The sequence below is a fragment of the Rhamphochromis sp. 'chilingali' genome (genome assembly GCF_963969265.1).
Source record: "Rhamphochromis sp. 'chilingali' genome assembly, chromosome: 17".
Classification (NCBI taxonomy): domain Eukaryota; kingdom Metazoa; phylum Chordata; class Actinopteri; order Cichliformes; family Cichlidae; genus Rhamphochromis; species Rhamphochromis sp. 'chilingali'.
Window position 1 is genome coordinate 18,948,403 of NC_137944.1, and position 27,713 is coordinate 18,976,115.

Consider the following 27,713-nt stretch of genomic DNA (forward strand, 5'->3'; position numbering starts at 1 on the left):
TTTGATCTTATTACATATTTATTTATATTTTCATATACTTTTTACATATTTATCTGTAATAGTATGTAACCGGAGACGAGGCAAGATGGAGAAAAGGATAAAGGAAGGGCATGGTGAAGGAATGTCACTTTCTTCTTCTTTTTTTGTAACCAATGTAATTACAAGATCATGTTTAAATCTGTCAAATATCCACAGTCCCATTAAACAAGCTACAACAAAGAGTTCCTAAAATACCTGCTGACATATAAAACCAGCATTTTAAACACTGCGGTGGATGTATATCTAGGGGAGGAAGGGGGTAGGGGGGTGTATCTGGGACGACTGAGTAACTGCAAGTAGATAACAAACAGGCAGGACTGGGAGGAGACTCTTACTGTGAAAGGTAGGCGTGTATTAAAACACACCCGTGACGTGTACAATACTCACGCAACATACTCACAATGGTTTCTACAGTCATCATGCTTCAAAAGGTCCTTGTGACAGTTGTTTTTTCCCCTATTTTAGCATCACGTATCAGAAACTACCACAAGTGGGTCAAAAACAGAATGTAGATTCCTTTTAAAAAAAAAAAAATGGAGAGAGAGCTCAACAAACTGGGTTTCCATTTAAACGCAATAAAAAAAAAAGTACTCTATATTCTCAGAGCAACACTGAAAAAATTCACGATAGGCTTCAGACACTTTTTGGGCCATCACATCTCTGAGATGCTGGGCAAAGCATTAGCATTTCCATCCCCTGGGTCTGCAACAGCCTTCACAACAAAGTTGCCTTCTCTCTAGACTACAAACCCCCTTATTTTTTTTCAAAACATGGTGTAAACAGAATCCCCTGGAGAGTGAGCAAGGCTGGCCAAGAGTGCACCGCACAAAAGCTGATCCACAGAGAGGCAGAGAGAGATAGCTGGCAAGCGACAGTGGCAACAGCCCTGGGTCAAACACGCAGAGCTAACTGTTCCCATTCTTTTCAGTTTGGTTCAGTTTGATTCATTTTGTCAAATTCTTGATAATGGCTGGCAGGTTTTTTGATCCGACGTTGGTAATTTTTATTAGTTAGACACACTACATCGAATGCATATTAACAATTTTAAAAAAAGAACGAAACTTGTGAGATTTAAAAAAAACAACCCCCCAAAAAAGGAAATAAAAAAAATCAGGAGATATGATCCCAGACCTGGTAGTTTTTGATTGGCTGAAAATAATAAGGCAACACCAAAATAAAAGAACAGAGAAAGGAGTAAAAAGAAAATAAATCATTATAAAGAAATAAGGTCTTTGGTGTTCTCTAATGGATTAAAAAAAAAAAAAAAACGCAGTTTCTCAGATGCCTCGTATGACACTTTCCTTTTGGTGAGCTCTAAAATCACGTGCACACTACAAATGAGCCAACATTTTTTAAAAAAAATAATAATTACATGATGTTACTTCATCCACAGGTTTGAAGAAATCCTGCACAGTGCAAATAATAAATGCCCCAAATATTGATTACAAGTAAAGAGGAAAGATTTTTTTGTGCAATAGTATCATGCATTAGATCACTTAACATGAGACAATACAGGGAGGCAGCGGGGTCTTATCAACCTGGTTAAAGTCCAAAGAATTGGTCCTAGAATATGCATATTGTCAAATGATTCCTGAAGAAGTCTGTTCAACACTTTAATGTTTATTTTACAGGTCTTTTTTTCTTTTTTTTTTTAGAACATCTATGCAATATTAACCATTTTACACTCTGCTCTCAAGGGTCACAAAACATCCATCGACTGAAGGGGTGGGGGTGGGGTGGAGTCAGTGGGAAAACAGCGCATTTGTTTCCAGTTAGATGGTCTTCCAGGTTAAATGATGTTTACCTGCATCGCTGTGATATAGTGTGATAATAGCACCACTCCAACAGATAACACTGCCTTGCTACGAATACGAGGAATCACAGAGGGGAGGGAAGGAGGACAGCAAAGAGGGTTGGTACTAGTGTCGATGATTCCTCATACAGTAGGTGAATGACAAAGTTCTGATGGGGCCAATTATCCTATGACTGGATACTGATGGACAAGAAGGCGGGGCTTACGAATAAGGGAGTTTCCTTGTGACTGGATTTAAAGATGCAGGGCTGGAACCACGAACAGGAATTTCCACAGTGAGACGTGACGCTGCGAAAAGACATTAGCCCCCTTTGTTGGGACGCTGCTTCCTCGTTCCTAAATCTGGAAGTTTTGCTGATGCTTTATGTCAGTTGGTCTTTCTGCAGGGCTGAGATGTCTAGAGGAGGAGGGGCGCGCCCGCTCCATTCCTTCAGCTGCCCGTCCTTGAAGAGGAGGTTGAGGGCGGGCAGGGGGACACCGGACTCTGGCGGGGGCTGGCTGAGAGGGTTGGACACGCCGCTGTCCAGGTCAGAGGGCTGGCTGCCATCCTGCCAACACGGGGTCAAAGGTGACAGATCAGAACACCAGGCAGCGATATGAAGGGCAGGGATATATTTTTATAGGAGGAAAAGCCAGCAGAAGGGTTCCTGTGTGATTCATGAAACAGCCCACCATTTCAACCAGTAAATACTGCTGCCACGTCCTTTCGCTTAATCATGTTACCTTCGTGCTGCAACACCCTGATTCAGCTCTGATTACTTCACTTATTTTTTCCTTTGTCTCCAATTTCTGTCTTTTCTTTCTTTCTTGCACTAAATGTTCACCCAGCTCCACTTCCTGTTTTGCATTGTAATGTTCATGTCTTTAATTGATCACTAAAATTAAATAAACACCAACTTAAAGTGGACCCATTATGCAGTTCCTTATTTTCTGTCACATATGTACTATTACGATGTTGAATGCTCCTATTACACTTGGCAAAAGCTTCAACTAATGAGGTCAGCGCATGTGTAAGTAATCGCAGAAGGCTGAAAGCCGAGCTTAGAGACTGCTTAAAACACTCTGATTGAGACCATTTTTTTCTACTTTTGTCTCTTTATGATTACAAAGAGAACAGATGCCATTAATATAGTCATCCAAGGGCAACCAATCAGAAGAAAGATGCCTTAATGAGACTAAGGGGCCATATCAAGGCCAAATAGAAATAAATAGAGATTGCTATTAAAATGTGAATGAAAATCAGCACAACAGGTCTGTTTGAAGGTTTTTCCCTAAACTAGCTGTGGGTCACAACAGTGTTCATGAAGAGTGTGAACGTGTGTTTAAAGTGGTGAATAAGAATCACTTTAAAGCACTGAGGTTAAAAGTAATAACAGTTGTTAATTATGCATAAAACTGAACCCTTCCTTAGTTGCACTGCAATCAGTCTGCATTCAGTTTCTTCTTCACTCCCTGTGCATTTGGATGCCATTTTTATATGTCATTAACTTTTATCTCCTCTTTTATCGTGTTTGTTTTGTCCTCCTCTCTAAGCTCTGTTCTTTCTCTTTTCTTTCCCCTCTGACCCTCCAACCAATCACAGAAGATGATTGCCACTCCCGGAGCTTGGTTATGCTGGAGGTCTCTTCCTGTTAAAGAGAGTACTTCCTTTCTACTGCTGCCAAGTGCTGCCCATCACCTGATTGTTTGGGGTTTAATGTTGTAGGGTCTTACCACACAATTTAAAGCAACTTGAGGAGGCTGTTCTGAATTGACGATATATAAATAAATTGAAAATGAACAATGCTTAAATAGTAACATTAATTATGCTAAAACAACATATTTATATTTTTACCACATTGTACTTTCCTGTTATTACTATGATATTTCTTTCTGTCTCATAAGGCCCATGTGGCTCGTGTCTTGACTGGACATTTGAATGGATTATCAGTCTGGGACGCTTTTTAGATACAAATTGTGGCGATCTGAATTAGTTTAAACAGTTTATCAAAATAAATGGATAAATTATTGTCAACCTGACATTTGCTCTTTTCACTGGCCAAGACTTTTACTTTTGAGCAGGATTTCTTAAGCGGACACCTGAAGAAACTGCAAAGTGATTTTACCTGGAATGACTGAACGAAGCTCAACACCTTGAGTGACAGTTTTCGGCTCGAGTGGAGTAGCTCTTGAAGGCTGAAACAACAACAAATCTTTAGTCAAGCATCAACACACGTCAAAGCTCCTGTCACAGTTTTTATGTAAAAGTTAAGCTTTAGAGGATGCTGCCTGATTTTGGTTTTTACCTCTCGTTGCTGCAGAGCTTGTGTGAAGCAATCTTTCGACACACTTTGCGGTTGAGCTCAGAGCTGAAGAGGGGCATGCCAAAGCACAGTTCAAGAGGGACCCACTCGTTTTCAGATGAAAGGGCTGAGGGGGGGGAAAGAGATTGGCAAGGGAAAGATGGACACAAATTACAACATAAGACACTGACAAGAGCATTTTGGTGTTGAATTTAGCATGGAGCCTCTGTCACACTTTAGCTTTAGCTCTTAGATTCTTCCCAAACACTTTCAACTAACAAACATCTGATTAAATACTACTGGAGATATCCTAATTAAATTAACACACACTTACTGTCTGTCTTTCCTTTGCCTTCACCGTTGTTCTCCTCTGTCACAAGCTCAAAGGACTCAGTGCTGCCATTAGTGTCCAAGCCTCCACCTAGATGGGTGTCTCCTGGAAGAGAAGTGACAAAATCTAAGTCACAGTTAAGGCTTTTGAGTGTTGTTTGTGGGTAAATGGTGAGAGCTAGAATAAAGCCTATAAGACCTTCAACTGAGAAGCTTTTTTAAAATAATTTCTTGCCATTTGCGGGATTTACATTGGAAATTCATCTGTTAAAAATCAGACCTGCAGTGTTGTATCTTTCACTTGGCGCGTTAAATGAGATTTGTGATCATTTACATCAAGATTCAATCAGCTGATCTGAAGGTAAAGGCTAAAAGTGTTCGATCCGTATGCATTAGCAAAGGCAATCACAATAAAAGAAACTATTCTGCAGACAAACGGCATAATTAAACTGGACTGTGAGCGATATTTATCCAATCTGCACCATTAGTGCTATTATGGCCATCGCAGGTAAATGCACCACTGCTAGTTCAACCCGGCATGCTTTCCATCCAGCACCCTCACATGCACAGCCGTAAAAAAAAAAGTGCACGTGCGAGCTCTTGTTACCTCTGCACTCAGTGCTGTCGCTGGGCCTGCGGCGGTGCCTGTTGTTGGAGTTGAGCATGGTGATGTAGCCACACTGGTGCTCCAGATCCACATGCTCCTTCAGCTTCTGCAGTGCCTTGTGCACGCACATGTTGGAGTAGGAGAACTCTGCACAGGAGGCACACAACACACACAGTGGGATCATGTTAAACACCAAACGGGGCAAAGCTAACACTCAAAATGACACGATGCAAAGATATGGCCACAATTTATCTGCTGCATGAGGCTGTTATGGACTGTGTTTATTCATTTGGCCTGTTACATTTGTTCAGTAAGCACATTAGGAAGATGAGACTTAAATGGTACTTTTAAGCAAATGCACAAAGAGAGGGATTTTACAGGATTCAAAATCTAACAGTGTTTGATGAGTTAAAACCCTCAAAGCTGAAAACAGTGAATGTTTGAGTCAGCAGAGAAAAGATCACAGTTTGAAGGTATGCTTGTAATTTATGCACACCCTGCCAGTGAAAGTATACCAATGCTGATATATCATTAGTGTATAATACAGTATAACAGTATTATCAGTTAGCAATTTAAGGCTGTAAACCAAGGACACATTGCTACACTTTACCTAATCTCTCTGTAATGTTAGGAAGTACGAACATGCAAATAGAAAGACGTGAATCCGTTTTATTTTTATATAATAATTTAATGTTCATTGACAGCCCTTTTAAGCTACATTCAGAGTCACCTTTAAAGAGGACATCAGTAGTAGAGAGACCATCCTTTACATTTAAGAGTAGCCTTTCAGGGTTGTTCTGATATCTGATTCAGATTCCCTCTATGCATCTTACACCACAGGTTTTCTGGCTATGAGTCACCGAGTCCACCAAAAGCAAACTGAAGACTTTGTACATTTCCTCTTCCTTTGGAACACATGAACCCAAGGTCAGATTAGGAGCACGAAAAATGAGCAGATGGAAAAAGCCATATTTCACAACATCAATAAAAACTTAAAATGGCCTGATATCTGAGGTTTTTATTGTGTTAAAATCTATTTTTGAAATGTTTATATCTTATTGAAATATGCTGAATTGTAGGACGGGGTTCTATTCTGCACCATGAATAGCCATAGGAAATCAAATAAATAGTCTGCGACGCCTCCTAATCTCCAATCTGTGGGTTTGAGTTTTCCGTTTCTGGAGAGAACAGTAGCGTGTCAAGAATACTATTGTGAAGCAAATTCATGGTTTCATATTTTCTTATGAGAAAAACCCCTTTCTCCTGTTATTTCACTATCACCTCTCATTCTTTGACAGCCACAGCTTTCTCTGCATAGGTACACTTATGGTTCGCCGATGTTTAGCAGTGTTTTTAAAACAGTTTGATTTATTCAAAAACTTTAAATCTTTAAATCAAAAATAGAAAAGAAAATGCTTTGATTTCTGTAAAATAAGACAACACAGATTCAGCATGTGAGACAGTCGCGCCTCTGTGCAAAGTCAGTCTCCAAAGGTCCATTTTGAGCCAAGAAAATGTCATTTTTTAACATTTTGTCTGACTCAGTAAAACAGGACTCTTCATTATGGTTAAATGCAGGTTGGCTATTTGAAAGCTGCTATATCAAAACAATAGTTTATGCACAGACAGGTTCTTACCCCCCTTCAGATCCTCCTCATCAAAAGGGAATGGGATGTGCACCGTTTCTCCATGCCCATGCATACCATGACCCTGTGGATTACATGCACATGTAGTTTAAATTACAATCAGTGCACATTTATACACAAACACAGCAAGAGTTGGTAGAAAACGTACAAAAATGTCATCAGACAGCATTAAATTAATATTACGTTAAATAATCTGGTATTAAAGGCAATATTTTATCCTCTCAACTTAAATGAGGTTTAAGACAATGACATAGAAAAATCAGCCTCATCTGAGTGAGTTTACCTGGATGAGAACAGCAGAGTGTGTAAGGGCATCGTTAAGCATTGTCAGCACGTTGGATGTAGGGACCACTCCAGGGTCGTGACCCCAGGAAGTTATCAATAACCTGTCATAGACCTGAAGAGAGAGAATAGGTTCAAGGGATTCAGAAATGAATAACTTCACTCATCATCAGATCTTTCCAAAGCAGCTTTCAACAAACTGGACAAAAAATAATAATATGAAGAAAAACACATTTTATTTAACATAAAGCTTTATAAATCATAATAAATTCTAATAAATGATAGTAGATGTGTAAAAGTGGAGATAGGTTTGCAATTTTACACTTCTTTTTGCCCCAAAATAGCTTTATTGTTTATGTAAATGTAAATACAGGTTTCTACATGTAGGACAGCATCTCAGTTGAACCATCTACCAGTTTTTGTTTAATTTAGAAGATCGAAAAACAAAAAAGAATAAGAGGAAACACGATTTTCTTCTAGTTCAACTGTCATGCCATCTTGTCAACCTCCCACTAGGTCAATATTAGCCGGTTAAATTAATCAAGGTTCCACCCTGCTGCTGATTTCACATGCCAAGGATTTTGTTTGGCTCTCTCAAACTGAGAGAGAGCTTTTAGATGAAATTAAGGTGTTATTCTCATGTCTCTGGTTAATTATTTTCAGTCCATAAGTGACTTATGGACAGGAAGTTACACATTTAAAATTGTTTAAATGTGTAACTTCCTGCACTGCCATGAGAAGGCAGAGCAAACAAACAACCAACTCAGTTCCTCCACCCTTCGCTCTTCAGTGACAATCTCAAGCTGGCCCAGTCTCTCCTTTGATCAACAGACTCACACACAGGGCTCAACACCAAACGGCACTTCAGACTTTGCAGTCTGTGTCACTTCATCAGCTTCTCTTTTCATTACGGAGGAATTTTGCCCGACTCTTCTTTACAACGTTGTTTCAGTTCATTGAGATTTATGGATATTTATTTATGCACAGCTCTTTTAAGGTCCTAAATTTCAATCAGCTTGAGGTCTGGACTTTGACTGGGTCATTGCAGCACATTGGTTATTTTCTTTTTCAGTCATTTTGTTGTAGATTTCCTGCTGCGCTTTGGAACATTGTCCTGTTACATGACCCAATTTCAGCCAAGCTTTAGCTGTCAGACAGATAGTCTCGCATCTGACTCTGGAATAGTTTGCTACAGGGGAGTTTAAATACTGTACTCTCCCCGAAGGGCTGTGGCACTGGAGGATTCAGGTTAACGCACTCCAGAATGCTTCAGACCAGCAAGCTGCCAAAACTTCAGCTTTTATGAATACACTCACACTTGCTGATGATCAGTTAATCAAGTGCATTTGATTAGAAGCACCTGGCTACAACTTACACTCTTATCACCTGTGAAAGCAGTAAGAGTGTACTCAGTTTTTCACAGGACTGTGAGATCGTTTTAAGGCAAAAATCCCTTAAAAAGTTTTCTTATTTACCCCCGCAAGCCTCTACTCCATATGTTATCCCAGCGTGAGATAACCTGGTTCTCCTATGGAAACTCTCTGTCCTTCCACAGTCAATTTGAAATTCCCAAAAAATCAAAAATTGCTTTCACATGATTCTTACTACATGTTAAGTGTTAGCCCTGCAACAGACTGTCAACCTGCTGGCTGGCTGGCTGGCTGGCTGGATGGATGAAGCTGCAGCATTTCTACTTTCTTACCTTTCCTAGTTAGCATTTGCCTTAAAACTAGGTCATTAGTGTTACAATGACCCATTAAAAATATTTTGCATGTTTTCTGAACCTATTGAAACACCAACAAAGTAAGAGACATGTAGATAAAAGGTGCAAAAATACATGCATGCAAGCTATGGTCTAATAGGTCCATTTGCATGACATTACACATCTTCCCCTGAGAATCTACTGTATCAAGTCATCATTAGGTCCTTGTCTCACAATCCCAGAGCTATTAAAACAAATCCCACAACCAGTAGGAAGCCTTTGAAGAGAAAAATGCAGGTTTACAGTGAGATATGACCAAGGTCCACGAGAGCCTTTGTTTAGAAAAGAGCTAGCCAGCGCTCTGATTACCCGTCCTTCCGACTCACTGAAGGTCAAAGATTTGAGAGGGTAGGTTTTAAAAGATGAGTGAAAATGTGACTCAGCCAACTGCTGGTCCAACACAGTACTGCTGTTTTTTAATCTGACTAGACCGTGTCTCTACGCCTCTGACTTACAAAGCTGATTAATCATTAGTTTGGACAAACCTGGAAAATGTCCGGCAGCTTGCGGAGCCTGGAGCCTTTGGAGAGCAGCAAAGACGGCGGGCCTTGGCCAGTCACATGATACAGGTACAGCTTGAACCAGATGGAGCTCACCTCAGGGATGGCTGGGCCAATGTGCTACAAGGAGAAACAAAAACACACACGCACTCATACATAAGTTTACAGAAGCAGAACTAACGCATGCACACTGGGCAGTTTTCCCATCTCATTCCTTGTATAAACTCACACTTCACATCAACCTAAAAAAATAACACAGGCGCATGACAATAATTGCGTCCGTGTTGTTCTTCTGTCTGAGGGGAAACTGAAGCTGCTATTAGAGACGTGAGAAGAAAACAAAGACAAGAATTTGGTAAATTCCACTTCACTGAGTCGCAGCAGTGTTAGAATAAGCAGCAGCGTGAACGGCACAACAAGAGTTTAACTTCTTTCCCTCTGTCTCTCTGAGCTCAGCTAGAAAGCTGGAGTGTGGCCAGGCAGAGGAATTACTGGTGAGCCTCGCCTCCTTTCCTTCCCTTTTCTCTATGTGTAGCCTTGTTGTTGGGGCAACTGCAGGCTGAGCACTCGGAGCACACACACAATCACAAATCAATCCCGAGCGCATGAGTGTGTACACTACAAGAGAAGGCAAACACAACCAAACGGACAAACTCATTAACTGTCAGCTAGAACACAAACACACACACACATAAACGCACTCGACATGTACCCAAACATCCCAGCATGCCAAATAGCAGCCCTTCTGCTCTCCTTCCTTCCAGGCATCATACCTGAGGGGTGCAGCTGCTGATGGGTCTGATCTCGTTGCTGAGCGGTGCCATCGAGACCAGCAGCTTGTAGTTCTTGTTGAGGACGCGGCTGCAGGTGGCCTGGTCTAGACCCAGCAGGCTCTCACAGCGCAACATGTCCAAGGGGAAACCTAGTGAGAGGAAAAACATGAGAAAATCCTGACTTACTTCCTAAACAGGCTAATGCAAATGTTTATGCGCATTAAATTTGTAGTGTTGTCTCAGGATAGAGAGACTTAACGCCACAGCAAAAAATTTGCACTCCACCGGACTGTTATGATGAACTGGGAGCTTTGTTCCAACCATGCTCTGTCATCATGCACTGTGGGTAGTGACTAAAATAATGGGATTACAGATATAAATGAGCAAAATAAGAGTTGGCCTTGTAGGGTAGCTGGGCTCAGCTGTATAGATAGGGTGATGAGCTTGGAAAGCATGGAGCAGAGGCCATCTGATTAGGATGCCTCCTGACTGTTCTTCTTTGGAGATTTTCCAGGTGCATCCAGCTGGGCTGAGATCTGGAGTTTTTCAGAACTTCCTCGAGGGATTATATCTCTCATCTGGCCCAGGAATACCTTAGAAACCATAGGCTGAAGGATCTTTTTAGCTAATCTTCAGTGAAAAAACTGGTAATCATGTGTCCTAAAATGTTAACTATTCCTTTGAAAAAAAAAAAAAAAAAGGGCTTGAATAGTTATTTCTAAGTGTGGATGCTTTAGGCAATAATGTGATGATTGAACAGAGCAAAGTTTTTTTTCTTGCTTAAGTTTTCAAAGGATATTTTTGGCATCCTTGGATTTAAAATCCTTGTATCTTGCAGTGGAACCTATTGAATCTAAGAGATGTCTATGATATTAAAGGGTGAAAGACAGGAGGGCTGGTTTAGCTGACTAGGTGAGCAGACGATCCATGTGCCATAAGACCAATGCACAAGCCCAGGTTTGCATCCGTCCAAACACCATTTACTGCCGTGCCTTCCCCCTGGTCTTTATCCAAGCTTTACTGCATTCTCTCTACTGTCTGATCAAAAAAAAAAAAGGCTAGAAATCCCCCAAAATAGATTTTAAAAAGGGGTGAAAGATAAATAATTTCAAAGATACATAAAGTGACTTATATTTAATTAACAAAACGGGGATTAATAATCTACAAGATTTGCAAATGTTCGTTCTGACAGTATCAATTGTTTCTGAGTGTTTTGTTGTAAAAAGTGATTTACCGCCATAATAACTCATCATTAACTACACCTGTAACATGGAAAATGGCACGCACACTTCAACTTTCTATTCTCTTCATTCTAATACAGTTATGAATGGCTGGTCCAATAATTAAAAAAAAAAAAAAATCTCCTCTGACTTTACCAAATGTGTTTTTTTTCTTTGCTTGACAAATTTCCTTCACTTCCCAAATTAACAATGATCATTAGACTCTTTGGGGGATTAGTTTAGCTTCAGCCAGCAGGCTCTTACTGCTCTCACTCCTCAGCTGAGCAGCAGCAGCATGAGGAGCACACAAAGATAAGACAATCAGAAAGGAGGCACACAGCCAAACCAAACAAACAGCATCTGCTGGCGCAATGGAAGCTACGCAGAAACTCAGAGGCTTGCTTTGTCGATGCTGGAGGACATACTCTCTTCTGCTCCCTCTAGAGACACAAGCTGAACAATAAAGGTTTACTCTGTGTACATAGTATGCCGTTGTCTTCAGTATTTTCTGTGAGCATATTTAAGAGACAGCAGTGAGGGCCAAAAGAGACAATAGTGAGAGATGCCAGCCAAAAGCAGCACAACCAGCACAACCAGCAAAAAAGTAATCATGTATTGATTTCCTGAGATCACAGAACAAGTTGCTGAATGGAAGACATTTACCATTTTCTATAACTGCAGTCAGAGCAGCTCAGAGTACTTTCTTAGGTAACAGAGTCAGGATAAAAACATGAACTCCTGATCAGCTGAAAACAGACCACCAGAACCACTGATGCACTTCAAAGTTACACTGTGTCACATTAAAAGGGAGCTTATTACTTCAAGCTCAGTGCTTTTGTTTTTAGACCCTATTATGACAGCGTAACTTTAATATTTGATATTAAAAATAATCATTGTTTATTTTATAACCGACTTCGGTGCAGCTCAGCTCATTTTATCTGAAAAAAGCTGCTTAGCTCTTCTTCCTGTAAACCATCTTTGTGGCTGACACTTGTAAACAGAAGGTTTGAGAGGATTAGCCAATTACAGCCAGAGCTGTGAGACCTGATCCCTGAGATGACCACATTAGGGCCATCTCGCCCTTCTATCCCATTATTATGATTTAAGAGTAAAGAAAAAAACAAAAGCTGTGTGAAACCAAATATTTAAAGCAGGCTGAATCCTGAGATTCTGGCTCACAATGATAATGAGCATCCACCACTATAATTATAACAGTAATTATATGGATGTAACTGTAGCTGTAGATAAGGTCATCTAATAATCAGAGTTTTGGTGTTTCAGTTCATGCATGCCAAAAGCAAAGATACTGAACAGGTTTCTCTCCATGATACTGAAACAACAAAATCAATATATTACAGTAGGGCTGGGCCATATCATACCGCTCACGGTAATACCGGTGTAATGTTGGGCAATGAGGAGAGCGAAAGTGGATCGTTGAATGAAACGGATGGACCAGAACTGGTTTGTAAAAATGCTGCAACTTCAGTGGTGTGGAACTGGTTTGGCTTTCGTCCGTCAGATACACAACAAAGCACTATTTTTGGTAGAGCATGCTAGCGGGCCGTCGTTACTACCGTGTTTTTTGGAAAATACGGCACACTTAAAATCAATCCTTTGATTTTTCTGAAAATCGACAGTGCCCCTTATAATCCCGTGTGCCTTATGTATGAATTGTGGTTGTGTTTACTGACCTCGAAACGACTTTATGTGGTACACGGCGCTCGAAAATCTGTCAAATGTATCAGTACGACTTTGCTAAGCTACGAAGCCGCACCGCTTGATGGATTGTTGGAGCTTTACAGCTATCTTAGGCAGGAGTCTCGCGGAGTGATACATACTGTGCTTCAATATAATATTACCGTATTGTGTGTGTATAACCTCTTTTTAAGTTTTATGCTGAGGATATGTCGGCCAATTTCCACTGGAAATGCCTTTTGGTTAAACTGTCAGCGAGGAGTCAGTTAATTTTTTATATAACTTTAATGCACTTAAAAAACAGCGGCTTGTTTAAGTGAAAATACATTGATGGGGTTTTTTGCACTAATAAAGTTGAGGAGTTGTAAAGTAAAGCGTCAATTATATCGTCAGTTATATCGTTATCGCAAATTTTCAAATGTATATCGTGATAAATATTTTTGGTCATATCGCCCTGCTCTATATTATAGATAGTAACTCATTTAGCTCACAATCGACCACAGTTCATAGGTAATTGTCCTTAAAATAACAAAAGTGACCTTGCCTTTGAGCACACTTCTGGATGAAGACCCATTGGATGATCACTGTATACAATTTTTACTAAAATCTGACCAACACTGTAAGAAGGGTAGCCAGTCTTGTAAACTGGGGATGGACGGGTGACTGGTAACAGACCCCGTGTCCTCGTCAAAGTGCTCATTTGAAAATAAAGGCGGTGTAACTGCATAATTACCTATGTTTGGAATATCAGGTCCCTGGTCCTGAGTGAGTTCTTTGTTGTAGCGCAAGAAGAGAATGGTGTTTTTCAGGGTCAGAGCGTGGTCAAAGTAACGCTGAGCCTCGCCCTCTGCTGTGCTCTCCACCTGAGAGAAACAGAAACGAGTGGAGAAGTTCCAACTCAGAGTTTGTGTGACTGTATTCAGATGTCTGCATGTAGTGTTTGATGTCTGTACATACATGTGTATTTGTTGCACCTAGTTAGCATCCTCTCAATTTAAGCTAAGCTTTTGATGAGAGATTTTCTGCAAACAAGAAAGAAATTCTGATTTCTGGTCTCACCTTCTCCAGCTCAGCCAGGAAGCTGTCGAGAGTCTCATCCGACAGTTTGCCCACTTCAAACATGGTCACAGCATGACTCTTCAGGTTCTGATAGCATGACAACAGAAAACAATTAGATCAACAGTAAACATCCAATTTTTTACAAGATAAGTTTTGTTTTTTGTGTTTTTATATGATTAACAGCAGTGATAATGATACAAACATAGTTTGAGGTACCTAATTGCTCCAGATTTTGCTACTCAGAAATTTAGACACAGAGATTTTACTTTTCCAAAATAAAATAAAAAGTACACTCATATTATAGTTCAGACTGAGGCAAACATCCCTCTGCACCATTCAGCGAGCAGCAGAACTCACATGCATGAGCAACACTGCATTGATGAATATTTTCCCTCTGAGAGATCACAGCACAGCCACTATCTTTATCTTATGCTTGTTACCCCACCCTACCCCACTTTCACTGACGCGAAGCCTTCACGTCCACACTCTTTCACTTACCGGCGATAAGTTGCCCATCATCAGGAAGGCTGTAAGGGTCGAGTCAAAAAGGAAGGCGATCCTCTTGGTGGGTGCAGCTGGGATGCTCAGGCTGCTAACGCTACCTGTGTCTGCTACAGAGACATAAAAATATGCTGTACCACTCATGCATACTGCAGCAAGTCTAACAGCACAGCTACATGCGAGTTATTCTTTTAAAACTAGTGTTTTTATGATTAACTGCATTTAGAAGACGAAAACTAAAGCCTCTCTCTATCAAACAGGCCTGATTTACATGGAGATGTGATTGATCAACAGTCACTTATATGACAATATCCACTAACGCAAATTTAACAGTGCCACCTTAACATGTAAAACAAAGTTAAACTCAGTTTAAATATGAGAATGTTTTAGAGAAACACCTATTAATGTGAGAATGAGTTTCAGAAACATGACTGAGCTTTCTTAGGGATTAATTAACACTGCTGCTTCAAACTCAAATCATAAAGTGCTCCATGTGCGCACATCAGCATTTGCATACATTGCAGAATATGCCTGTGTGTGTGTGCATGTGTGTGTGTATACAGACCTTGGTCTTCCAGGCTAGTGGTGTCTGTATCTGTGGCTGAGGAGCCTCCTTCCATTACAGGACTGCCCTGCTCCCAGGACAGCAGCATCTTCTGGGGGTCCATAGTGCTCCTACAACAGTACATAACAGTACACAGTACATAAAGGACACTGTCACCACATCACACACTGTCACCACATCACACACTGTCACCACACCCTAGTAGTTCATCATGTCCTAAAGCTGGGGAAATTAAAACTCATTAAACATTGATGGCATGGAATTTTTATAAGAATAACGTTGGTGTGTGGCGGTTTCTGGAGTCTCAAACGCTCGAAGCTTCCATTAAAATGTTGGTTTTTTGTGTGCTCAACTGTGTAAATGTAAAAATGTATTTCAACAAATTGCTCTACACTGAGGTTTCAGATGGTGTTTCGCTGACTGACCGATGACAACACATACTTGAGCCTGTTAACAGATGGGGCGTTCTTCCAGGTGGGGTGGAGCTGGTCTGAGCTGAACACCTGACCTTTCTTCACGGCGAAGCCGAGGCGACAGTACATGGACACTGCGTTCTGATAAAACACAGGAGAAGCACACGCAAATGATGCTTGATCCGACAAATAACATATCTGAAACCATATGTACACTTATCAGCCACTTTATTAGGTACACCTGTTTAACTGCTCCCAGTCACATGGCAGACACGTAACGCATGTATGGAAAAACGTTTCCTGGTTTAATGAGCCTCGATTTCTGCTGTGACATTCAGATGGTAGGGTGAGAATTTGGTGTAAACAACATGAAAGCATGGATCCATCCTGCTTTGTAAGGGTTCAGGCTGGTGGCGATGATGTAATTGTGTAGGGGAGACTTTGTGGCTTACTTTGGATGCTTTAGACCCACTAAGCCTTATTTAAACACCACACATCTGATTATTGCTGCTAACCATGCAAAACCCTTTACTGCCATTAAGGCTGTTCTGAAAGCAAAAGAAGTCCAACCAAGTGCTGGGAAAGTGTATCTAAAGAAGTGGTTGTTGAGTGTGATAGTGATACAACAGAGAGATGCAATAATAAGGTAAGGAAAGAAGAAAAGTGGGTTACAGATTTTGCTCTAAAATGTCTTGAGACCGTCACCAGAAAATTTGGTATTTTTATCTCTCTCTTCTGGGAAACATTTCTTCCCGCATTGTGCGATGGTGCAATCTCTGATGACAACATCGCCCTTAGCTTTACCGCTGACATTTTTCTGACTAAATTTTCTTTTCTAGTACAGAAATCCACCCTGCAGTAGTAAGAGTAACTCAAAACTACGCTGTCTAGGTTCAGGCAGTTATATCCATACAAATTACAAACTTTTAAAGAGTTTATTAGCAAGATATTTTAATTCAGACCTCATTTAACATTTTAATCTAAATATCAACAGTAAATTAAAAATCCTGAAAAAAACAAATGTATTGTCAAAAAAAGTCAACCGTTTCAGTGCAAAGATGGACAAATGTCATACAAACGTGTAGCCCAAGAAAACCAACCCCCTCAGTTTGAATGGCTTTAAGAGGATTTGAAATTACATTGTCAAATTATACTGTAAACAGAGATACCTTGTGAGAGTCTCAAAGTGACTAAAAGCAATCTGAATAGTCTTTTGGATGATGCTCTTAGGGAGAAAAGAAAGCAATTACTGGCTGCTGACTCAACTGGTCTCAAAAACTGGAGAAAAAAGAAAGGTAGTACAGCTGTACTGTACAGCTGTCTGGCCTTTTCATTATTTCCTCCACTTCTACAGTCATCAACTCGCCATGCTGTTAAGTCTTTTACTCAGACATGAGCACAGTGAGCTTGATTGCTTTTCACACCTTTACACCTGAGAGGTGCAGGCTGAGGTCAACTAGTCATCCTCTTATCATATCAAAAGAGGCCCTGGGAGGAAGTTTCTTTCAAATGACTTAGGCCATGAAGTGGTTATTGCACAGGAGGAAAGTTCAAACTCAAGTCAGGATGGGAAAAGTTTCTGCACAATGGAGACCTCTCAGACATCTCAATCATCTCAGAAGCTACAGGCCTTCTGCTGGAGACTCGCTTTAAATCGCTGCCTTCAACCACTTCTCCTAAGTGCTGCTTTTCAGTTGCACCAATGAGATGGGACCAAGTGATGATGGAGTGCATCTGGAGCAGCAATTCAACAGGAATGATGCCGCTCAGCCCCTCTGGTGGAGTCATGGGTCATGATGGATCTAATCGTGGTACTCAAATACACGTCTGCGTGAGGGTGTATCCAAACCGAAACGGCCAAATTGTGCTGAAATGTCTCCTCACTTGGCTACATATTATCAAAAGCTTTTCCCCCCCTCAGAGTTAGTCTCTGAAATTCCAAGACAACAAAGATCCGATGTGATAGCTGCTTATCAGACAAAATGCCACAACGTCACATCCTTGAAAAGCAAATTCCTATTCCTATGCAGCAAAACATATTTTTCAAAACAAGCTGCTCCCTTTCTTTCATTTAATCTAAACGCTGCTCTGCCATGTGTCTTTGCAGACAAAGAGAAGCAAGAAGTACGTTTAACAAATCTCTTCTAAAGCAACAGTGGAAGCGCAGAAAATCACTTCTGCATTTTTCTGTGAACATTTTGAAAGACATATTTCTCAGATCTACCATTTCCCTTCTGAAAAACTGCACTTCAGTTACAGTAGGATGAACAGATGCCTACCTTCACTAAGTCCAAGTCGATCTCCAACACATTTGCCAGCTGGGAAGCACAGAGGGAGGCAGGATCAGGAGACACAAAAAAAGTGTTTGGTTGAAATGTTGATCGATAAACAAACACACACACTCTCTTACTATGATTGCAGCAGCCAGAGGATAATGAAACACATTTCTAAAGCCTACCTCTGCTACGTTTGTTTGCTCATCGATGGACACAAAGATTTTGTACAGAAGTGTTTCAAAGTAATCACCCTGGACCCGGTTCATGACAAACCCTTCCAGTGGGGGCACTGAAAGACACAAACAGTAACCAACAACTGTTCAGCAACTCTTCAAACACAGAACTGTTTCCGTTCCCTTCTTTTTAAATACACTACAGTACTGTGCAAACGTGTGGACTAACCTCTTCATTTCCCACATTGATCCCACACTGCTTCAACAATGTTGAGATCCGAGCTCTGGGGAGGCCAATCCATGCCTGATTGTGTTTCCCAATGTGTGTTTTTCTATGCAGCTATGAATTTACTTGACTGACAGTGTGTTTGGGGTCACTGTCATACTGAAAAATGAAGCTTTTGTCAATCAGATGTTTTCTAGATGGAATTGCGTGGTGGATCAAAATCTGATTTATAATTCCATCAATTTACCACGACAGAGCCTCCACCGTGTTTTAAGCCCTCGCTGATTTGAGCATCACAGACCTGTTGCCACTGATTTTCAGTCCAGTTCTTGTGTAATTTGGCAAACCTCAGCCTTTCCTCCTATTTGACAGCTATCCTTCCACTGAGACCATTTCTGATGAGGCTTCAGTGAGCAGTAGATTTATCAACTGAAATGCCAACTATCAGGTCCTGTGTCAGGTCTTTGCTGGATTTTTGCTATTTCTTAAAGACATGGCTTGAAGATATTGTTCGTCTCATGCTGGGATATGCCAGGTTTTCAGCTAATAGTTGTTTGGGAATCATCTTGTTGGTGCAAAAACACTATTATGTCTGTCAAACTGTGTCATGTTTGACATTTTTCATTTTTCGACTATAGAAATGGGAACAAAAGAAGTGTTTTTGAGACAGGCTGACAGTAGCAAAATAACAAAAGATACAATTTAAAATTAGCTCTTCGCTCAGCAGCCTGGTACGTGTAGACACATATTTCAGTAAGATGCTTTTTTTGTGCTTGAATGATTCACAGATCAGGTGTTAAGTGGCTTAACAAACAAATGCATTCTGCTGAAAATGGTCAGTTACAAGGACTGGAGTAAAAATAAGTGAAAAAGCTGCCAATGTCCAAAAGAAAAACTTTTGCCAGAGAGCCTCGAGAATTGTTTCTTAAAAATCACTTGAAAAATTATAAGAAAATCTGGTTTCTTTAAGAAAAACATAAAGAAACTCAGGTTAGCTTGAAACGTTTGCACACTACTGTGTCTGTAATACTCTTATAACACGTGATTTCAGATCAGTGCAAATTCATTCCCATAATACTTTTTTAGCTTTTAGCATTTCATTTATGTTCAATATTTCAACAGCAAACTTTCTTAGCCAAAAAAAATAGAATAGGGATGTTTAAACACACACACACACATACACACGCACACACACGTACCTGAGATGCAGCTGTCATCAGATATGGGAACATCTAAGTAGATGAATCCCCGGTTGTACAAGCCTACAGCAGAGAAAAAACAGTATAAAATACTCTCTTTGTATATTTGCTGTTGCTATTTCCATGTGGAAACTAATATTATGACAGAACCTGTGCAGTTACTGCTTCATCAGAGTAGAATAATAGTATGCTGGAAAAACCTCAACCCAATAAAAATCTCATCAGAATATCTACACATATTCAGATTGCAAAGCGTCTCAGTGCATTTTATTCTATTTGTTGCCACTCAGTTACCAGCACTCCTGTGTAGAGGTTCATCACACTCAAACTGATCTCTAATTAACATCTAAGTTGCAAGAACACAACCTTCATCCCTGTGTTTCACCTCCGAAAATCAGTCCAACACACTGAGGTAAGACTGAATCTGTTCTTACTATAAACAACTAACAAGATTTAAATATTTGCCACCTAATTTATGGTTGAGCACGAGCAAATAGAACTGAGTATTTTGCTCACTTAAGACCACGTTGTACTCCATGGATCCTGCCAGCTGAGGACCAGAATCTATCATCTTATCAATGGCTTTCTTCTCAGCGGGAGAACAGATCTGCAAGTTGATCCAGTAAACAGATGACATTAGCACACACCTGTACCACAGAAATATGCTTCAAAAAAGGGTTTTAAAAAAAAGGACCCATGATAATCCAACTTTATATTATGTGTTGCTTTCTGTTTCTTTATTTTTCTTGTGGAAAAAAAGAATTGTTAGAAGAATTTGCTCATTTATGTTTTAGGTTGAAAACAAAAACATTACACCAGTAATTCTTCACCGTCTTCACTACACTCATTTCATGTTGTTCCTTCTTCTCTTCATGTGTATGTTATCCTTCCTATGGCACATAAACATCTAAACAGACAGAATTACGCTAAACTTCCAACATGAGGATCCAAGCTTTCTCATCCTCCCTACCTATGTTCACCCAGGTTTCTTTGGCCTGTCTGTACCTTAAACCACATCGCTGTATGTATTCTGTACGGCTGTAAAGAGCTTGAGGCAAATATGTGATTTTTGACACTGAGCTTTCTATAAAAAAAAATGACAGGGTCTTATTGTACATTATTTAACTGAAACAAATCAAGAAGAAAAGAGTCAAATTTCTGTCGCACCCTTATGTCGTCCTCGGTGATGTAGCCTGTCTGTGCCACCCACCACGGCTCAACGGAGATCTCGACTGGTTTGGCCGGCAGTAGGTCCCGTGCTGTTTTCCTGCGGAAAAATTTCTAAAGGTGGAGACAAAGATTATTAAAGAGGGCTCAGCAATTAGCAGGTGAAGTGAGAAAAGTTAAAGATATTAATATTCTAACTACAAAGATGGACAAACTAATGGACAAGCAATCAAAGTAAATAAAGGAGAATTTACTTTAATTCAAGTTGCTAGTCCGTACTGACTTTACTAACCATCTATGGTACACTGTTGGGCCCCAGATTGCAAAGTATACCTGGCTTCGTTCAGCTTAAACAGACTAAAAAGAGCACAGGTGTAATAAAACAGATTAAAATACATATTAATGACATCTTACTTTGGAGGACCTGCACTGGTTCATCAGGTCGATGTACTGGTTTCTCCCAATGCCAAGTAGCCTTAGACCTGTGGGATGGTTGGAAACATGAGCCAGTCAACTTATCACAGGTGTATAAAATCAAGTCTGCCTTTACCAAAAATTATGAAGGAATGAGTTTCCCAAAAGAGTTCACTAAATTTAAATGTGGTACTTTTATTATTGGATTTGCAACAAGTCACTTTCTGAAATTTATTCCCCCCTAAATGTTCAACAGTCAGTTATAAGTGGTATTATTGCAACGTGGACGTTTTTAGGAACAAGAGTGCAGAGGCACATGGTGCATAAAAGTCACCAACGCTCTCCTGAATCAGTAACTGCAGTTTTAAACCTCCTCTGACATTAAAATCAGCACAATAACCGTGCACCAGGAGCTTCCTGGCATGGATCTCCATGGCTGAGCAGCTCCTGTCAGTGTAATGTGTAGGAGGCTCAGTACTTTTGTCCAGTCTAACCTGGCTGCAATGATCCTGCAATATTCAGTCTGGCTTCTTGTAATTACAGACGTAAGACCTAAGACGTTCGTCAAGAAGGAAAGTTTGAGAATCAGTTCCTTTTTAGTGTTTTTCCAACTTCTTTCAATAAAAGTTATTTCAGTAAAAAACCCTCATGAGGTTTGTTCAAAGTTTGTGCAAGTCCAAACAAATCCCAAACAAGTCCCACACACCTTCTCCAATACAATTGCCTGACACACACACACACAAACACACACACAGGCACACACACACACACACACACACAATCCATCCCCCAACCGGCAGACAGAGATAACAAGAGTAAGCGTGTGCATGCATATTTATTTCTAATCAAACGAACACATTTTTTCTGAATCTGAGGAAATTCTGGGCCATGTAGCAAAAAGTTTCATGTTACACTAAAATATTCAAATTTGTCTAAAACTCCCCCCTCGTCCCCTCCCCTGTGCTGCGCTGGGTTGCAGGGGGGCAGAGTAAAACGTGCTGGGACAGGTGCCAACGCAAACAGGAACGAGTAAGATCGCAGAATCCTACACTTGCACCCTGCTGCTACACTGAGACACAGACACAACACACAAACATCCACCCACGTAAAACTCTCTCTCACACACTCTCACTGCCTCTCCATCCTCCCACTTCTGCATGACACACTTCCAGACTTCCTCCAGAGAGATTAGTGGAGTGAGGCCCCTCCGAGTACGGCTACGATCGCCTGCTGGCGGCCTTCTGCTTCCACGGCATGAAGGTCCTGCACTGCCAGGACTCAGCCACTCACTAGTCAACACCAAAGCCCATTTCAGCTGACAACTAAAAATCAAAGATCACAACCAGTGCCCGTGACTTTTAACTAATTTTAATCAGGCTCCACAGTCATTTCCCAGAAACGCGGGTCCTCAGAAATGAGGCCATTTTTTAGGGGGAAAAGCAATTTTCATTATAATTAAATGGCATTTACACCAGCCAATTAAAACCCATGGCAATGCTCTGGTTTGGTTATGGAAACACAAAGCAATTATTTAGGTTTGTTATTGAATTTAATAAGCAGGTTACAAAAGCATTCCTGTAATAAAATAACAAAACCACAGCAGGGTTTGGGCTTTGAGAGAACTAACAGCAGTTTTACTAAGAAGCCTTAAACCTCCAATATTCAAGAACCAAAAAACACTAAAACCACTTAGAAAAATGACTCGAGAAAACTGTACAGAGACAAACAACATGTGCTACTCATGCTTAAAAGCCAGGGTGCCAATCTTCATCTTTATCATCAGCTTTTCAAAAGCCAGATTTTCTGAGAAACATTTTTGACACGTTGCTTTAATTTATCTTTCAAATCTGATGTGTTACACAAGCTGTCTCCCCTAAATAGAAAAAAAGAAGTAGAAATTAAGTAAAATAAACTGCCAATTATTTCTCTTGATTAACTGCTTGGTGTGAAAAATGACAGAAAATAAAAATGTATTCAGTTTTTAATTAATAAAAATGGGGGGGGGGGGGGGGGGGGGGGGGATCAGGACATGCTGAAATGCCGAAACAAATGAATGTTTGCCAGAAGAAATTACTTAGGGCTCCTGACTCTTGTTCTCACACCTAATCTTCCTAAACTCTGGATCCTTTAACCATTCAATAACAAAAATAAACAATCAGCAAGAAAAAAAATTAAACAAGAACTGGGAAAGTTGGGGAGCCAGAGACAGTCAAGCCATTTTATAAGCGTAGAAGAGAAGAAAAATAACTCACAGTCAGCTGCAGTGAAGTTGGGCAAAGAGTCGTAACTCTTCTCACTGTTCATAATATCCTGGAGGTGGAAAGAAAAAAAGAGGAGAAAGGAGAAAAAAGAAGAATTAAACTAATTTTGTTCTCCCCTTTCTATGTCCCCTGTCTCTGATTAATAACAGGATTAGCAGATCTGAGCAGCCGTGCTAATTTCGACTCCAAGTTTTCATTAAGTGCTTAAGACGGATTATCAGAATATGACATAGCCTTTGGCAATTTAGTGGTCACAATTAAAGCTCAGTCAAGTTTGGTTTAGCGTGCAGCAGAAAGTGGGTGAAACCCCTCTCAGTGAGCTGAAAAATAAATGCTGTTCCTTTATGTGTATTTATAGGTTAGGTAAAAGAACATTAGCCACATCTGTCCTATGAAATGGGAAGTACACTAAATGTGGAACAATCGAATGTGACAGTTGGTATCTGCACACAGAGTTGTGGTAATGGAAATATATCTGAGAGCAGGCTGTATAAAGGAATTACACCAACTATGTAGTCAGCCACAAAATTGAAGTAATTCAATTACAAATGCATTATTTTCCATCTCCAGTCCCGTGAACACAAGAGCTCAGTCTTTGCAATCTAAATGAAAATGCCAAAAGTCAAGGAGAACCCTTCTCCCTGACAGACCGGTTCTCTCTGCTTTATCAGTGAGTTTGAGCTGTCGTGCAGGCAAAGCTCAGACTGACTGCAGAGCAAACAGCAAAGATTTTTCCCGGGTGTGTTTGCCCTGAGCTGGTAGATGAGGCTTTACTAGACGCTGACTGACACCTAGTGCCTGACTGATGACAGATCTGGGGAACATAGGAAACATAGCATATTCCTCCCTAAAGCTACACAATGTCTTATGACGTCCTTAATCTTACCTTTTAGGTTAAAAATGAACCAACACACAATCATTCTAACCAATGACAATACACCCATTTATCCTTTATGCAGGGTGACCATAATAATCCAGCACATCTACTCAGGTGTACCAAACAATGCCGTATACTCGTACTATTCATGCAACAAAAGCACACTGAACTAAACAGCTGGGAGCTGTGAAAAGCTCAGATCCCTCTACTTGTATTGGTCTTTTGGAGTCCTTGTTTTGTCCCTGCAGTTCCTGCATTCATTCCCAGGGATGCCAAAAACTGAAGACATTGTTCATTTTAAATGAACAGAGACTGCATGTTTCCAGTCAATTAGAAAACCTTTGCCGTTGAACAATAAGTATGTCTGCTCTGTTCCTCTGGGTTTACCTGCCCCATCGTTCTAAAACCAACGGGAACTGACAGAACGACAGATGTTCAGGTATACGAGAGGCTGTTCACAGAGATTATGATAATGGGAGCAAAGTTAATGCTCTGGTATTGCACTCTTCAACGCAGCATGAGTTGCTTACCTCCATGATTCCTATGTAATACGAGAACGGGGTGACTCGTAGCCCTTTGACCATGATGTCAGACAGGTGGTAGGGGTACAGCATCAGGTGGTCCCGGCTGTACTTCAGAAGCTCCTCATAATATTTGCGCTCATCCTTCCTCACGTGGCGCACTGCTCAGAAAACAAACAGCAGTCAGAGTGTACATACAGAAACGATCTCTCTACATCAACATCACATCTAAAGTGATTCGATGTAATACATAATGCACTTTATTATACAGGTACATACACATGTTTAGCCACTGTATGATTATTAACAGTACAAGTATTTTCAGTTGTATATTACCTTTTCGGGTCAAATATGAAGGATAATCCTATGATCAACACCAAAAGCAGAACAAAACATGGACAGAGCTAATAAGACATCACCCACAGGTGAGTGGAGTCCCATTTTTAACCCGTGTGCTTCCTGTTTTTGCTGTAACTTTTTTGAAACCTGACATAATGAGTGAAAGTTAGTTCTAAATGGGAACCAGAGGACACTGCATTCTCACTCGCTAACTGACAAGCAGGATCCAATAGCCGTGTCCTGGTTTATCCTCCTAATTATCACCATAATTTACAAAATAAACTTTGTGTTTTGCTGAATTTGCTTTGAAAGCAGAGAGTGGGATTACAGTTCCATCAGAGAAGTGTTTACTGAGGTCACAGAGCCATGAACCTTAGTGCTGTTTTCCCATAGACTTTTATAAAATCAGAAGTCTTACTGCAATGATAAAATAGCACTGGGGTATGTTTCTCTGCAAGGTGATATGGTGAGAAAGTTTTTGCCCATCATCAAGCACTCTCTGGTGGGGTTATATTTATCCTGCTACAAACCACTGTCTGTCTATTAATCTAACACTCAAACATCATGTAGCTCACCCTGTATGTTTACCCCTGCTGTGTGTGTGTGTGTGTGTGTGTGGGGGGGGGGGGGATAATATTGCTCACCTAGGTTATTGCGGAATCGCAGCTGGTTGCGGATGCTGTACAGGAGCACTTGCTTCTCATACTCGCGCTGAGAGTTCCCCAAACTCTGCAGAGAAAGGAAAATGCCCAGGTCAACCACATTAATGTGTCAGGGGATGAAACCAAACAGGGCCTCTTTTAAACCTCCTGTTCTCCAGCTGTCTGTGAAATATTTTTCCATACTGGAATATTTCCTGCTATTAGATGTGATGTCATATGTGTTGAGAAACGTGTGAAACCATATTAACTGCAAAGATGCAATGAGGGATTTGAATTTGACACAGGCTAAGAGGTAGGTAATAAAGCAAGAAGCATCGTCTTGTGCTTGATTTTGGTAGCACATACCTACAGCATACTTCTAGTTACTTACAAGGCCAATACACCAGTTGGTATTGGACCAATAATGACCTTAAGCAGATCAGATATCAGCAATGACCTGTCTGATCCTCAATGGACAGTTTATGTGTCATGATGTAATCCACAGGTTTTAGAGCCACAGTAGCCCCTGGATTCATGATAACTCACACAAAAAATGAGAAGAGATATTTTAAATTAAAGGAAAATTAACAATGGAATTGGGGCATAAGCTTAATATTGTATCTAAAGCTGTTTTGAGCGAGAGAAAACTTGTTATATTGTGCACATCAGGCCAGATGTGTACACCAGGGGCCTCTGGAGTCTCACTGTTTCTGATGAGTAATCCAACTTTTCAGAGGGTGTATGAGGATGCAGCAGCTCAAACTGCTCATCCACCCACCTCCTCTTCACCGAGACATGTTGGCGTAGTGGCACAAGAAGAGAAGGGGGGATCGTGCATTTGACTGACTAACTGTAACAGCACATTTCAATAGCATTAAATGCACCAGGCACAAATACGTAAAAGCCGTATCTGCAGGTGACATACACGCTCTAAAATCATGTGGTGCCCCCACCCAATCAAACAAACTGTCATGTGATGCCAGTGTGGCTTCAGTAGCTGGAGTGTAATGATGGTCAGTTATGGCTCCGGCTGGATGGTGAAGCCCTGCAGAGGACGGGGAGCGAGCAGTGCGACACTGACAGCTGCCAGTATGACAGAGAGCAGCCCCGGTGACATTGACAGGTTCCCCTTGCGGTGTCCCCCCTCTCTCCGTGCCCACAGGAAACGTTAAAAGTCGGTACCTGTTTGACGTTAGCTGGGAGCTTGTTCCACGGGTAATTCTGCCTGATGTGAAATTCCACGTCCGTGTTCATCGCTAGCTAGCTAGCTGGCTACAAGTAGAATTCCTCGAGATGATCGGAAACGGGCTCTCGGGAAAGTCCACGGTGACCTCGCCCCCCCCGGACACCCAGCAACCGAGCGAAGGGACCCCCGGTTTGAGGAGAATTTTTTTCTCCAGCGGTTATTTTCCTTTACAATAAACCGTAACTTCCTTGTTGTATTTTCGAAAGAGCCGTTCGTCACGCTCGTGGCTACTTTCGTCACTTCCTGTTGAGGAGTGACCGTGGACCTGAATGGAGCAGGAGAGAGCGGAGTTTCAAATGAGAGATGATGTTAGCGCCGTCCAAATCAATGGTTTATCTTAAAGTGCGATTATTACTGCATTATTTTTAGTATTTTTTAGCACATGTGGAGCATTTTCCACCCCCACGGCAGCCTGTTTTAATCCTAATGAAGACGTGAAGCCAGAAAGTCAGGGCCGGTCTGACTGACTGGATGGGCCACTTTGACTGGGGGGGGCATCCCAATGACATTTTGGGATGGGCCTCCATCTCCCAAAGCCTGTCCATATCACTGATGATGCAGAAAAGATATTCTTTTGTTTGAGGGAAAAGTCTAAGGAATAGTCTAAACCTGCAGGGCTCTGCATGTTTTTGGAATCCTGCTCAAACTGGAGTAAATATTATATATGTCTGTAGGCTATGAGCATATTTTTCACACTCATACTGTGAGTATTTGCATTTAGTGTGGGTCAAAATATTGATACAGCAGTATCTTATTATTGCTTCCACTTTATTAGCTGGGGGGTGGGGGGGGGGTCAAAGGAGGTTATTATTTAACTGAGACATTACTGAAATATAAAATTTATGATAATACACACAAACTTAGATATTTTGATGTAGCATATAAT

General features: G+C 40.8%; 1 protein-coding gene across 2 annotated transcripts; it reads right to left on the minus strand.

Moving 5' to 3' along the window:
• Positions 1-27,193, minus strand: fam91a1 (family with sequence similarity 91 member A1). Of its 2 annotated transcripts, none has more exons than XM_080862729.1 (24): positions 26,764-27,193; positions 25,585-25,669; positions 24,611-24,762; positions 23,195-23,252; positions 20,943-21,010; positions 20,529-20,642; positions 19,878-19,968; positions 19,362-19,424; positions 17,946-18,052; positions 17,767-17,805; positions 15,516-15,628; positions 15,075-15,184; positions 14,507-14,616; positions 14,009-14,095; positions 13,683-13,812; positions 10,035-10,183; positions 9,247-9,381; positions 7,001-7,114; positions 6,709-6,781; positions 5,072-5,218; positions 4,469-4,570; positions 4,138-4,261; positions 3,958-4,027; positions 1-2,400 (listed from the first exon to the last, which is right to left on the minus strand). In XM_080862729.1, exons 1-24 carry the CDS (start codon positions 26,833-26,835, stop codon positions 2,215-2,217), a joined length of 2,499 nt encoding a protein of 832 aa, XP_080718855.1. In that variant the 5' UTR covers positions 26,836-27,193; the 3' UTR covers positions 1-2,214. The 2 variants fall into 2 exon arrangements, with proteins under 2 accessions (XP_080718855.1, XP_080718854.1); XM_080862728.1 differs by having other exon boundaries at positions 14,507-14,619; positions 26,764-27,191.
• Positions 27,194-27,713: the final 520 nt, after the last annotated feature.

Coding starts and splice junctions, on each gene's coding strand:
- fam91a1 (XM_080862728.1), bottom strand. CDS start 26,835: ATGAACACGGACGTGGAATTTCACATCAGGCAGAATTACCCGTGGAAC. Junction 14,096..14,506: donor TGATGGGCAACTTATCGCCG/GTAAGTGAAAGA, acceptor TCATGCTATCAG/AACCTGAAGAGTCATGCTGT. Junction 5,219..6,708: donor TGAGGAGGATCTGAAGGGGG/GTAAGAACCTGT, acceptor CCTCCTGTGCAG/AGTTCTCCTACTCCAACATG.